The sequence below is a fragment of the Saimiri boliviensis genome, chromosome 10, assembly GCF_048565385.1.
Source record: "Saimiri boliviensis isolate mSaiBol1 chromosome 10, mSaiBol1.pri, whole genome shotgun sequence".
Lineage (NCBI taxonomy): Eukaryota > Metazoa > Chordata > Mammalia > Primates > Cebidae > Saimiri > Saimiri boliviensis.
The window spans coordinates 52,861,003-52,875,130 of record NC_133458.1 but is presented as its reverse complement, the minus strand read 5'-3'; the positions used below and the strand labels follow the sequence as shown (position 1 = coordinate 52,875,130).

The 14,128-nt window shown below is 35.1% G+C and overlaps 1 protein-coding gene across 3 annotated transcripts in view; it reads right to left on the bottom strand.

Annotated features, from left to right (window-relative positions):
* The window catches only part of RELN (reelin), a 522,420-nt gene that overhangs the window by 255,434 nt on the left and 252,858 nt on the right, over positions 1-14,128 (bottom strand). For all 3 annotated transcript variants that reach the window (XM_039472914.2, XM_039472915.2, XM_074379281.1), the window contains exon 7: positions 2,706-2,802. In XM_039472914.2, the coding sequence (XP_039328848.2) occupies positions 2,706-2,802 (97 nt within the window). The remainder of the gene's footprint in view (positions 1-2,705; positions 2,803-14,128) is intronic.

The following is a 14,128-nucleotide window of genomic DNA, read 5'->3' as shown; positions in this document are numbered from 1 at the left end:
TCTCTACAAACAATTAAAAAGAAATTAGCTGGGTGTGGTGATGTATGCCTGTAGTCCCAGCTACCTGGGAGGCTGAGGTGGGAGGATGAGGCCAGAGGATCACCTGAGCCCAAGAGGTCAGGGCAGCAGTGAGCCATAATGGTGCCCCCGCACACCAGCCTGGGTGACAGAGTGAGACCTTGTCTTAAAAAATAATAGTAATAATTTAGTAAATAATTTCCATTTTTTTAAAAAAGGAGGGTACCATAACTCATTACATTTTAAATTCTGAGAGCACACCTTTCTTTAAAGGAGTAAATGAATTCCTTTTTACCTTTATTTTATACTAGCAAAATGAATAAAGTTCAGTGTCACCGCCTGAAATACAGAGACTTCACCGGGTTAAATAAAATCCAGTAAGAAGTACACAGTACAGCAGTAAAAGAAGCAAAAATTCATGCTATGTCCAGGTAAACATTAGCTGCCACCTCTCATTAATGTCTCCTGAAATGAAACGGCTAAACTATATTCACAAAATGGAGATGCTCTTCTTAGCATTTTAAAAGAAAAGCTTAGCCTACGAAGGTTCTTTGCTTGCGGTTCTTTTTCTTACAACTTCAGCAAGAATGGGCTTTATGAAAAATAAGAAGGCACACTGTTTAAAAAGTGATATTTGGGAGTTGATATTTCATTAGTCCTCATGCACAATAATTTTGACTGCATTCAGTCATAAGGTACCACGCAAATGTTAGGATTTCAGCAAATATTAAACATAATGTTAACTGAAAACCAAATTCCTCACTTATCATTTGACTGATCTGGCTTCCATAAACACAACTTGGGTACAATATATATTTTTGCTTTGGGGACATCAATACAGTATGAAAATTATGAAAAATTAGCAGTTAGTATAAAATGTGGACATCATCGCCAGCATTCTCAATGTTTTATTTGATTCCTTTTGAATCTCACCATGCAAATTCATCTTAGAAAAATATTTATAATGGAAATATAAAAACTAGACACTTTCTCATTTCTCAGAAAAAGATAATTATTTTGAATATTTTCCTTTTTAGTTGAAAGGCTAAACCCATATTAATTATAAAATACAGTTCAGAATTAGCCCATTAGATATATCAACTCTAATGCTAAATAAACAGGGAGATAGTGAAAGGATCAGGATTAAATATACATGGGATTAAATAGATACTTCAGTTTTATGCTATAAGAATATGAATTTTGGCATTATATTCTTAGATATTTTTATTTCCTATTAATCAGTAAAAACAAAAATAACTTGTCAAGCATTTCCAGGAATATTACTAAACAAGACACCTTCTAAAATAGGCATTTAGTGTAAGCTAAATTAACTACAGTAAAAAGATTAATTCTGTGCTAAGGTTTATAGATAATTAATTCTGTCATGGTATATTATTTAAAATGTACTAGCAAATCTATTTTTTCAAGAAAAACTTTACCACAGAATCATACTTGTCTGCAGGAATATTATAGCACCTTGTGAGGCTTGAATTATGAGCACCTATTATTTTAATTTGCATCCAATTAATTCTGTTTGTGTTGTAATTTCAACTAAAAACCCCTCAATTCATCAATGTTCTGAAGCTTGCATCTTTAATAAATTAAATGTATCTATTGCCATGAAAGGGGTATTTAAGCAGCATAAAATAAGAACCATCTTACAATTAACTGGCTTTCACATGTTGATAACTAAATCTTCTTTCAATTGCCCATCTAGGTACCCCCACTTCCCCTATCATTTACACTGGAAGTCAGTCTTTTGACAACTTTTAAAGTTAATGATTTTGAAACACAATTGTGACATAAGGCTGAAAAATACAACCTGGTGCTAGCCCTCTGCAAAGGAAGAAGGGAAATAAAAGAACAAGCATTGAAGCCCAAGGTGAAAAGCAGGAAAGTAAAGCCTAACGGACAGTACAAGTAGAGTATTAGGGACAAACGACTTGAACCAGATTATAATATAACAATTGCTTTTGTATTATTTTTCAAGAAGGTAAAATGAAAGTAGTCTTCATGCCAGTAAGAATTATCAAGTCAACAAAAAAAGGGGCTCATTAGCCACATGATCATGGCCAGTAGTTTCACTTCTTTCAATTTAGAATGCTTATGTTTCATTTTACTCACAATTTGGCAAGCAAAAGCTACTACCAATAAGACTAAAGTAAAGGAAAATAATCTGCTTCTAAGTAATTTGACATAAACTAAAATAAAAAAAAAAGGTTTATTCAGTTGGCTCTTTCATTTAAAGGAAAATCCATCAGGTTCCTCTGTGGCTATTGGCTAAAATTTTAAAATAATGTGATAAAACTGAACACCTAACAGTTTTGACTTCAAAGGAGAAAATAAGGACAATTTTAAGAGCACGGCTTTATAGCAGAACTTAGAAGGTCATAAATTATTTATTATGGATACTACAGCAAATATTCATATTTTTTAAAAGCCACCTAATCATAGTAATGCACCATGTTTAATGAGCTCCATTGATATTGCCAATTTTATTACTGAATTATTTATTTTTACATATGAAAATAGGCCACAGAATCACCCCTCCTAATTTTAAGATGTTTGTAATGGGACTCATAAATCATATTTGAATTTGAACTTTAAGAGCAGAAGAAAAGCTTCTGTTGGCAAAAAGCTCAGTAAATACTATAATGGAATAATGTACATAAATAACACATACTTACCAGTTCTCGTGGACCATATGGCTCACAGAAGGTGACAGCATTGCCATGCATAATTGCACCACACTGTTCTCCAGTCTCACAGTTGTTACACTCAACCCTGCAGGAACACAGAACACATCTCCAGTCTGAGAACTAAGTAGCACAGGTGGTTTACTGCTCAGGTAAGAAAAGATGTAATAGCTATTGTTGCTCAGCTCAAATCACCATTTCAATGAAAGTAGGGGTATTTTGTATTATGAAAAGGTTAAGAAGACCTGGAACCAGAAAGACTTGAATATAAATCTCAAATCTTTCAGTTACTTATAGTGATGGGCAAGTTACTTAATCTTCCAAAGTTTCGGTTTCCTCACCTGTAGGATGAGGATAACAATACTAACCTAAATCTCACATAGTTATTGTGAGGATGAAATGAGAGATTATAGTTAAAACACAGAGTACAGAACCAATGTCATAGTAGGCATTTAATGAAAGATGACATTATAATAAATAATTATATATAACATACATGTTGAATGCAAGGAGCTTTCAAGTATTAAGTACAAGCAGAGTGGCCAGGTGCAGAGGCTCACACCTGTAGTCCCAGCACTTTGGGAGGTCAAGGTGGGCAGATCACGAGGTCAGGAGATCAACACCATCCTGGCTAACATGATTAAATTAAACCCAGTCTCTACTAAAACACAAAAAAATTAGCTGGGGATAGTGGTGTGTGCCAGCTACTCGGGAGGCTGAAGCAGGAGAATCACTTGAAGCTGGGAGGTAGAGGCTGCAGTGAGCGGAGATCACGCCACTGGACTCCAGCCTGGTGACAGAGACCGACTGTCTCAAAAAAAAAAAAAAAAAAAAAAAAAAAAAAAAAAAAAGGGCAGAGTAATATCCACTTAATATAAAAACTTGTATCTCTGAAATTAAAAAGATGTTTTATACATTTTAAACATTTGTCTTTGAAGTTATGGTTAGTAAACTTGTATCTCTGAAATTAAAAAACGTTTTGTACATTTTAAACATTTTTTTGGAGTTATGGTTAGTGTAAATGTTTAAAATGAATGTCCTCAAACAAATCTGCAGGTATATATTTCACAGTGCTAAAAATAATGAAATCAGATTGTATTTAATCCATGTATTAGTATGACATACACACAAATTCTAATTCAAGCTAATTTTGGATACTGAGCTATTATACGAACCTTGCAAACAATGTAATTAGCTGCTATATTTATTACTATAAAATGAAGTCGTTATTAAAATCTTAGGACAGGATCTCAAAAATAAATTTATTCATATCTCTGTCTAGTAGAGATTGAAGATATGCATATTCTGGATTTGACCTTGTCTATTTACAGTAACATTTACAATTTTCTGCATTTTGACATTTCAACCTACAATCATTACATTCCTAACATGTAGAAAGAGTTATGTTCCCCCTGTCTGAACCTCAAACCACATGAGAGCTGTATTTCATGCAGAAAGAACATTTTCAAAGACTTTCACATTCCAGGTGCCAAACATTGCAGAAAGGGCACTATGCCCTTTTTTAAGGAGATTATTGTATTATGGCTTTTCAGCCGTTTGTTAATTTTAGAGAAAAGGAGTAGGAACTCTCATCCAAATAGGAAGAAGACAAAGTGTGGAAGGAGCCCGTAAATCCAAGAGGCAGAAACACTCTAAGTCAAAACTTGGCAAAGAAATGAAACTACTTCCTATATGTTTACTGCATGGATTAAATGATATTCTTTTAATCTTCAAGCTGTGTTATGACACAAAAGATCAACTGTGGCCAAGTGTTTTTAATATATTTTAGTAAAAAACATTAAAATTTTTGATACAGAATTTGTAATATTAGTATATCATAGCATCACAAGTCTTAGGAGATCCAAGTCTTCCCTCGGTTACTGTGAAACAAGATTCTAATAAAATGTCCTTGACATTAGAAGAGACACAGCAGTAGCTTCATAAGGACAACAAACCTGCCTCTTGGTCATCATTTACGGCATGTTCCTTTGTGGCACATCGTATTCCAGAAATATTTTTTGAATAAATAAATGAATACAAGACAACTTTATAATATAACCATTCATATGTATAAAGACAACTTTATAAATATAACCATTTTAAAAGTCTGAGGTCTAAAGGACTTAGAATAGTGCCTGGCACATAGTAAGTACATGATGTAAGTGTTAGCTGTGATTACTGCTATGAATTTCTATCATTTCATCTACTCCAAAACTTTATTTTAGGGTTTTCTTTCCCCCTTAGAGGCTGTATCATGCAAACGACATATTACTACTTTTCTAGTTGTTTTAAACTGATTGTGACTAACAAAAGTACAGTGAAGTTGCACAAAATTCATAGTAGCCTTCTTACTTTAGTGAGAGATGAAGATTATTTGGCTTCCAAGTCGTTGTGAAATGGCCTAACAGAAACATCAACTTTGAGAGAGAAAAAAGTAAAAGGAAGTTCAAACCTCACAACGGCTATCTGCCATTTGTCTCCAGTGTCTCTGGACTAAAACTTTCATTGCTGATGTGAAATTTGAGGCCTGCTGTTTGAACTTTTATAGCAGTCATGTTGCATGTAAATACTGCTCAGCAGTTTCCAAATCAACTATATATCAAGAAAATATCTATCTATAATATATGAATTACATGTCCCCTCCTTCCATAGTTTCACTTCAACAGAACTCAGGTAGAAACTGGATAACTGTATGAAAGTGATGGCCGACAGCCTGGAATTAGAGAACTAGTAACTAGATGACAGATGTTTGATGTCCTTGGGGAATCACTTCTATGTTGTGGAATAGCAGGGTTAAAAAACAATAAACACAAGAGAAAAGAAAAGAGATGCAGCTATTCTTCCCATTGAACTCAACAACCCTGTAGACTCTTCTCTTCTTCATTGTGCTTTGTATCTCCAGAAATGTTTAATAAATTTAAAAAGGCATTGGTAAACTTGCTGAAGAAATTAAAAGATACATAATTATCAGATAGTACCCACTGTGTGGCTGTTACCTCCAGAAACAATGGCTTCACCAAGGACTGATGGGAACAATCTGTCAGATTTCTGCCAAGGTTTTTAAAATGTCCTTTACTTGAGTTTCTCACAGTCTGACTGGGTTTGCCAACATAATTTAATTTAATTTACCCTGAATGGCCATCTCTCTAGGAGGTCAAATTCAACCCTGTCTTACATGCCAGTGGGGTTATTTATTCATCCATCATCTATTAACTCATCCTTTCATTTAACAAACTTAGGTTGAGGGCTCATAGGCACTGCACTAAGCTTTAGTGATACAAGGACCAAACACATGTCATTTTCTTCTAGGAGCTTATGTTTCAAATGGAAAGGCAGAGAAGTAAACAGTTATGATAGAGGCTGTCATTGCAATGATAGCTATTTATTGCATTCTATGATATATCAGATACTCTAATGCCTCTTAGTCTCTCTCTAAGACAGTTACCAGTGTCTTGCTTTACTAATAAGAAAAATTTAGTTTCAGAGAGGTTAGGCATTTGCTCAAGGTCTCACAGTCGTGAAATTGCAATTTGAACCTAGAGTTTGTAATTTGGACCTAGAACTTACTAAATCCAACACATGTGACACTTGTCATTACTCTTCAGTCATAACAGGAACACACACTAGTTATGAAGATACCTAATGCAGAGATTGGGGAAGTAAGAGAAAGCTTCCAAAGGACATGGTCCCAAAACTGGTCCTGAATGAGAAATAGGAGTTACTCAAACGGGAGAAAGATGAGAGTGTGATAGTGCACATGGAATGCAGAAATTATGACATACAGCGGAACTATTGGTTCAATGGGTCAGTATGACCAGAGCCATATTGGTTCATGCAGAAAGGCAGCAAAGGGTGCAGCTAGAAAGTTGCAACCAGCTCTCAAAGGTTTCATGCGCTGTTTACTAAGTGATAAGTGCTGATAGAAGCTCTACAAACAATGCCTCAATTAATTGATACAAAATCCTCTCCTATTTTTTTAATCTCTACTTAGACGATGCTAGAACTGAGATTTAGAAACATCAAATTACTGTCCAAGGTTATGCAGCTAGTTAATTGCAGAATTGGGAGACAAACTAATTATTTTGTTTCCAAAGTCATGAGGCAAATCCAACTTTTAGAAAAATTACTACAGCAAATGATGGGCTGGAGGTAGAAAAGACTGGGAGCTATTCCTAATATAACTCAAGTAAGATATAATAGTGCCTTGAAATAAGGTGGGGATTGAGCAAAGTGGACACACTCTACTGCTCTCTAAAAACCTATCGTGAGCCACATTTGTTATTTTCCACTTCTAATGGCTGTATTAAAAAGAAACAAATGTATTAACTTTAACATGTTTTATTTAACTTAATTATTCAAATTATGTTTTCACATCTAAGTAATATAAAAATTATTAATCACACTGTTTACATTTTAAAATAGTCTTCAAATTGTGGAGTGTGGCTGGGTGCTGTGGCTCACACCTGTAATCCTAGCACTTTGGGAGGCCAAGGTGGGTGGATCACAAGGTCAAGAGATCGAGACCATCCTGGCCAACATGGTGAAACCCTGTCTCTACTGAAAATACAAAAATTAGCTGGGTGTAGTGGCACATGCCTGTAGTCCCAGCTACTTGGGAGGCTGAGGCAGGAGAATTGCTTGAACCCAGGAGACGGAGGTTTCAGTGAGCCGAGATCGTGCCACTGCACTCCAACCTGGCGCCTGGCAACAGAGCAAGACCCTGTCTCAAAAAAAAAAAAAAAAAAGAAAGAAAGAAAGAAAGAAAGAAAGAAAAGAAAAAGAAAAAGAAAAAGAAAAAGAAATTGTAGAGCGTGTTCTATATTTACAGCACATCTCGATTCAGACTAGTCACATTTCAGGTGCTCCACAGCCATACATGACTAGTGACTACCATGTTGGATAATACAATTCTAGAGAATTAGAGGGCTTAGAAACTGCCTGCTTTGACGTGAACAAACATGAAGCTTGGAGATAATCAGCCGAACTTTCAGAGAAAGGAGACTGGGACTGATATGACAGTTTAGGACCTAGTTGAAATCATGGAAGTGTGTATCTTTAGAGGCCTGGGGAGAAAGGAAGACATACAAAGTAAGAAGAGAAAAGGTCAAAGAATGAATCCCCGGAAAAAATTCAGACTGCCCATGGTCTGGTTTCTGGAAAGCTCTAACCATCATCATCATCCTTCGGTGAGTATCAATCCAAGTGTATCTCTATTTATGATTATTGGTGGTGGGGTTCATTTCTATGCATGTTATTAACCAATCTGTGATGCCTATTAAGGTGATCTTCCTAATATTTTTTTCTATCACTAACATTTTGTACAACTACACATACGAATGTCATTACGATACAGGGAAAGAGAAATTATAGTTTCATGATAAACACAATGGTCCTGATGGAGACTGGGCAAGACAGTACAGAGAGCAACTGGTGGTCATGGCTTCCAAGAATAGAACAGTGATCCATGTCAGAAAGACCAGGTGAATTTTAAAAACCTACAGATACGAATAAACATACAAAGTCCAAGAAAACAAATTCCTGGCTCACCCCAGAATTTGAAACAATACTTAAATGCCTAAGTGCTCTTTCAGTCTTATCCTCCCCACTGTCTCAGAATGCCTCTGTGTCTAATAGTTTAACTTGGTTGAGTGGAGTTAAGTAACCCCCAGAAATGTTCCCTATGGAGATCACAAGTAATCTGAAATGCTACTCTTCCTTTATGGAAAAGTTCTATGAGTTCCTAAGAGCTAGGATTCTATCTGCTGGATAATGAGTGGTTCAATTTTCTTTAGGCTCAGTGCAAACAAAAATAAAAAAAAAATACTGTTGTTTATTGCTGACATGTAAATCTGTAACCTCACAGTTCTCATTTTCTCAGGAATATGTTGGGCTTTATAAAGTTAGGTAACATATTCTTCAGAGATTTGTAGGAAGAAGCAAGTTTTCAATAATCCCAGTTAAAAAGACTTTTGTTGTTTAATTTGAAAAAGGAATGTAACCTCCCAGCCTAAGGATTAGAAATGAATTGCTTCTCTGCTTAATAGTAAAAGTAATATTAAATGTTTCTCTAATCTAAGAACACTTTTCCCCCTTTTATATTTCCCAATATGAAAAACAAAACATAAGAATCTGACAAGTACTTTGGCACATTATATAGATTGTCCATATCAAAAATATATTTTGACATGAACAATATGATTAAAAGATATTTTAAGGGAAATACTAGCAGTCCTCAAAAACCATTAAAAGCTTGAACTTATTAAACCTTTTCTGAACCAATTTATCACGTGCTTAGGTTCTACATGAAGCTTATCTATTACCAGAGTTTACATATCATCAAGTTAGAGGGAACTTGAGATATCACTGCATCTCATCACTCCCTCATGATGCTGAAGCAGGACTAGAATTCAGGTTGCCTGATTTCTTGTCCAGTATTGTTCCCACTCTGCTTAATGCAGCCAGTGAGGGAAAAAATTCCAATTCTATAAAAACGATGCGTATTTCAAGGAATGTTTATCATTTTTATTGTGAACATTTATTTTGAAAATTTACAATAACTTTTCTTAAAAATTGTTTTTTCACTTCTAGGATAAACATTTTTTTTGTTTTGCTGATAAAAATGTACAAAAAGTAGAGAGTTGAATGGACTTCATCGAAAAACATTAAGAGTGAATTGATTGGACTGAAGTACATGACAATCAAATTCAGTTCCCCTTTGGCTACATATATCCTTAGATAATTCATCATGATCTATTTTATATGCATACTCTCTCTCTCTTTTTTTTAAGTAACAAAAATCTAAAAGAATCAGTAAATATAAACACTATTACTTGCTGACCAAAAATACTAGGATCAAACCACAAACATAAAAGAAAAAGAAATGCTTTGAACCAGGGTTTTGTCTTCCACTGTAACAAGTTCCTGGCAGACTGCAAGGTTGTTATTTTGGTATTAGTTCTCTATTTTTTATTTATTATTTGGGTGGCTGTTTTTGTCATGGGACAATGAATTACATGTGATGGTACTTTTGAGCAGTACAGAGTATAGTTCTGAAGATATAATTGGGCTTTTAAAACCTGATTTTTAAATTATTAGGCATGAAGATATGCTCATCCACTAATTCATCGGGCACAGAGGAGGATAAAGTGAAAGGTCCCTGTAGTCTGGGGTCTGCACTTAGCAGTGACTCAGAAGGACTCTCAGGATGCAGGAAAGAGGAGGAGGATGAATGAGAAAATTGAGCTCCTTTGCACAACCAGAGATTTATGAATCGTTGTTGGTGACATCATCCTGATAACAATAAATAAATAACTGAAATATTATTTTCTCAAGAGCAGTCTAATGGCATGACTCATTCTTTTTAGATTACAACGAAATCACTCAGTCTTTAGTCAGGCACTCTGCTGAAGCAAGTTAATCACCTGGAGACTCACTGACAATCAGTTATCATCAAATTCTCATTTGAGATACATGTCATTTGTCTCCAAGACCGAGGGGACATCACATTATCTCTCCATAATGTATTGCCTCTTAAGGGGTCAGTGTCTGAAGATCAGCTCCACCAGAAGCAATTTGGCATTCTATAAATGCCTGCATTTCTGAGCCGCATTCACCAGCACTTCTGAATGGAGATATTAAGATAATTTTAACTGTTGTTCTCATTATTTAAAGGTTCCTTAAAACTGAAAAAAGAAAAGGAAAGTTCTTTGTAATTTCCTGACCCAAAGATAATGTGTCTGAACCCCCAGGTAGAGATTACACTGTCTGTGCTAACAGGAATATGAGGTGTGAGCTTGCAAAACTAGGCCAGAACAAAGACTGGTGAATTCACCAAAGTAAATGAGACTTTGCCGACCATTCAGCATCTGGGCTGTCAGCTGACTTATTCCGAGACACTAGAACTCTTTGTACCTTCCATTCAAACCTCCACAACCAAATACTCAACTTCTGACCATATTTTACTATAGAGATAATGTTTTATAATGAGGAAGGCATGACCATTATACTTATAAGCAATTTACATGATTATTTTCAAGAAATCAAAGATCAAGCTTAATTAAAAAAAAAATCCTGTTCTCTTTGTAAATGTGAAACCTTTTTAGAGAAACAGCAAGGAAAGTTCATTGTATAAGACTGAGAATAATACTGCCTTCGACTATGCCGTGTCTTTTTTCTAAGGAGCTAACACATACTGTAAATGTGAAAATGACAAACTCCATTTATAGCTCATTCTTTCTCATTACTTTTCACTGAAGAAGGTAAGATAACTCTTCTTATTTCACAAGGGAGTTAAAAAATTTGATCCGTTCTTCATTAACAGGTACGAATGACAAACGTTATTTGGGTTAAAAATAACACCTCTAAAACCTTACTACTGCACACAATATTCTGACCTCCTACTATGGTAAATTCCACTACGTGCTGCTTAAAGAAATATTTTCTTACTTGTTTCAAATGTACTTGACATTTTATTCCTTTGAGTGATCTCTTGTTTTTGTCACCTAAACCAGAATTTAAAAGGGAAATAATAAGTCTCTAGATTCACACCTTATTTTATTAGTTGAACATCCCCTGGTTAACCTTTCTGCTGTAGACGAAGCTTTTTGCTGGAGCAATTACATCATGATAGGAAAAGAGGGGAATGAGGGGGAGGAAGTTAGAGAAGAAAGTTAGAAGAGAGTTTTGTAATGAGAAAAAAGTCACTAACAAAAGAGAAGAAAAGTAAAAGAGTAGAAAGCAGTGAAGAATCAAGAGGGAGGGGGTTAGAGAAAAAGTAGAGAAAGATTCACATATGATCAGAAGAGTGAACCGTTAAACTCCAAATATCAAATTATAATTCCACAACCAGAACATGCACAGATATACTAGAGGTTCTGGCAAGGGTATGTCATCAGAGAAAATATTTACTGTGTCTGATTTTTTTTTCCCATCTATTCACCATCTTCTGTAGCCACTTGCTCTTGAGAAAATGAAAGGTTTATGCTCCCTTTCACCAGCATCATCTTTCCGGTTTACTGCCCAAGGGCATGTTGGACACCGAGCAAAGTAGAGATACTTTTATCCAATTTATTTCTCAGTCGTTTGTTCATCAGTCTTACTTCTTTCTGATTACCTAGAAACTCCACTTACATTGTGGTTGTCACCACTGGCTACTAAATGGAGGAGTCCTCTTTGTTTTTTTATTATTTATGGCATTGGGGTTGTCCGAGATACTAATGAACTATAAAGCGGTTTTACTGCTTGCTTGACTTCTTTTCATTTATGGACTAGGCTATTATTAAATAAAGCTCCAGCTAGTATAATTCACCCCTCATTTAAAATCTCAGTATTTTTATATTCTTTGTTCAGACAATTATTTTTCTCAAAGGAATGTTAGTAAGCCAAATCACCAGTCTTTTTCCTTATTTCATACTAATTGCTCCAACAAATTAGTATTTTCAAGAAGATACCAGATGCAGCAGAGTCTGTGATCTCTATTTTCCCCATCCTGTAATAGTGTCATTTACATATGAAAATGGAAATGTTCTAATCTTTTCTTGATTCTAGCAATCTAATGCAATGCCAACCATGGCTTTAGCTTCCTTTGCTGTAAATTGTGGGCCTTTCTGAATCATTACCCAACTGATGGAGGTCTTCTTGTACCACAGGATCTGAAACAACTTTATATGTGGCTTTCTTGATGTTTTTGGCATCACAACCCAGTCATCTAAGATGCTCTTTCTGTGGAGTAACTCTTGTTCTTCCCTGATCTCTGCTGAGTAGGGCATCTTTGCTATTACTATTGTTCTATCATTGTGCTGGAGGGGAAACATCTGTTGTCATCTAGTTGCCATTTATCATTGTGTTTTTTAATAGTTCCACATTTCCCACTAGAACATCAGAGCCTGGTGATACTAGAGCTCTGGATACCTTCTGTGATCTTCAGAAAACAAGCATTAAAGGGATAACTTAAGTAAAACAAAGATCGTCTCTGACTTTGTAATTGCTTGGAGGGTAAAGACACTTCTCAAGAAAACTAGGATCCATTCATGTTTCAGTTCCTTTGCAGTCTCTCTTCCTCTCTCTCAAGTTATGAATCAGAAATATCTCCTATGTCTTATTTTTTCTTACTGTCTTTTTTATTCTTATTGAAATTTTTACTGAGGAAAGTTTACGCACAGTGGGATACACAGATCTATGTAACCCACACCCCTCAAAATACATAACGTGATCATCACAGCAGAGAGACTGGGGACCAGAGGTGCATCCTCATGCTACCTCTGCCTTTGCACAAATAAGACACCTGAAGCTAAGCTCAAAATCAAGAAAAAATAGAGAAGGACAAGCTACAGTTGACTGAAATTAAGTTTCCACTAACATGGTAGGAGGAGGACAATATAAAGAAATTAGGTTCGGTTATGGAAAAATAGAGTTTTATTTCTCTGATATTCAAGTTTGTGGACAGAATTAATAGCTGCCACACTTGTGTAAGCATAAATGATCTCCAGAAGGACTCACAGAAACTATTAGCCAAGCTGTTGACTCAAGAAAGAATATAGGTCTAGTGTGGGAAGGAGGCTTATTTTTTATTACTTATATTTTTGGATTATTTCAACTTTTTACCATGTAAAAATTTAAATTTTAAAATCATTTCAAATATTTAAACTTAACACAAAGTATAGTCAATATTGAGTTGACATCAAAAATTTTCTTATTTCTATTCCAACTGCCATCAAAACCTTCGAAGAGTAACTTAGCTGTTACCTTCATTCATAATCATATTATTTTATGTTCCTTGTTTTTTATGTACAGTCATTGGTACATGAGATAAACTTGGATATTAAAGAATGATGTGAAATGGAATGAGAAGTTGGCTTCATTAGGTGAAGTTAATGGAATATACATTGTAAGTGTTTTAACTTTTAAACTGACCTACCTCTTTAATATTGTACAGATGTAGCTAGTTTCTTAATTTCTCTTTTACTTAGCTATAAGTAGCATAGAGTAAATAATTCATACAAAGATTTTAGAATCCCAGGGGAGAAATATGCTCATATAAGTAGCACATTTTTTCTTCTGAGATAAATTATTTGGTGGTATATTAAATTATGAGAGTTTAGCTCAACACAGCATACCCAGGCACTTTGCTTCTATCTGCTGATGTGTGGCAATGACATAGAGATTGTGTTGGTCACAGGATTCTCTCCTCCACATTGCCACAAAGCTGCACTGGGTTTCTGATTCTTCTCTGGGGTAAAGAGAATCAAAAACATTATTTTAAGGGACAAAACTCATGTGACAAAACATGTAGCAAGAAAACAGAAGCTTTAGGAGAGTTAAACTGCCTTATCAGGTTCCAGAACGAAGTGATGCTTTTTTTTACTCTATTGGAAATATTTCATGAGGATATCTGATTTTATTAGATGCTTGTTTCT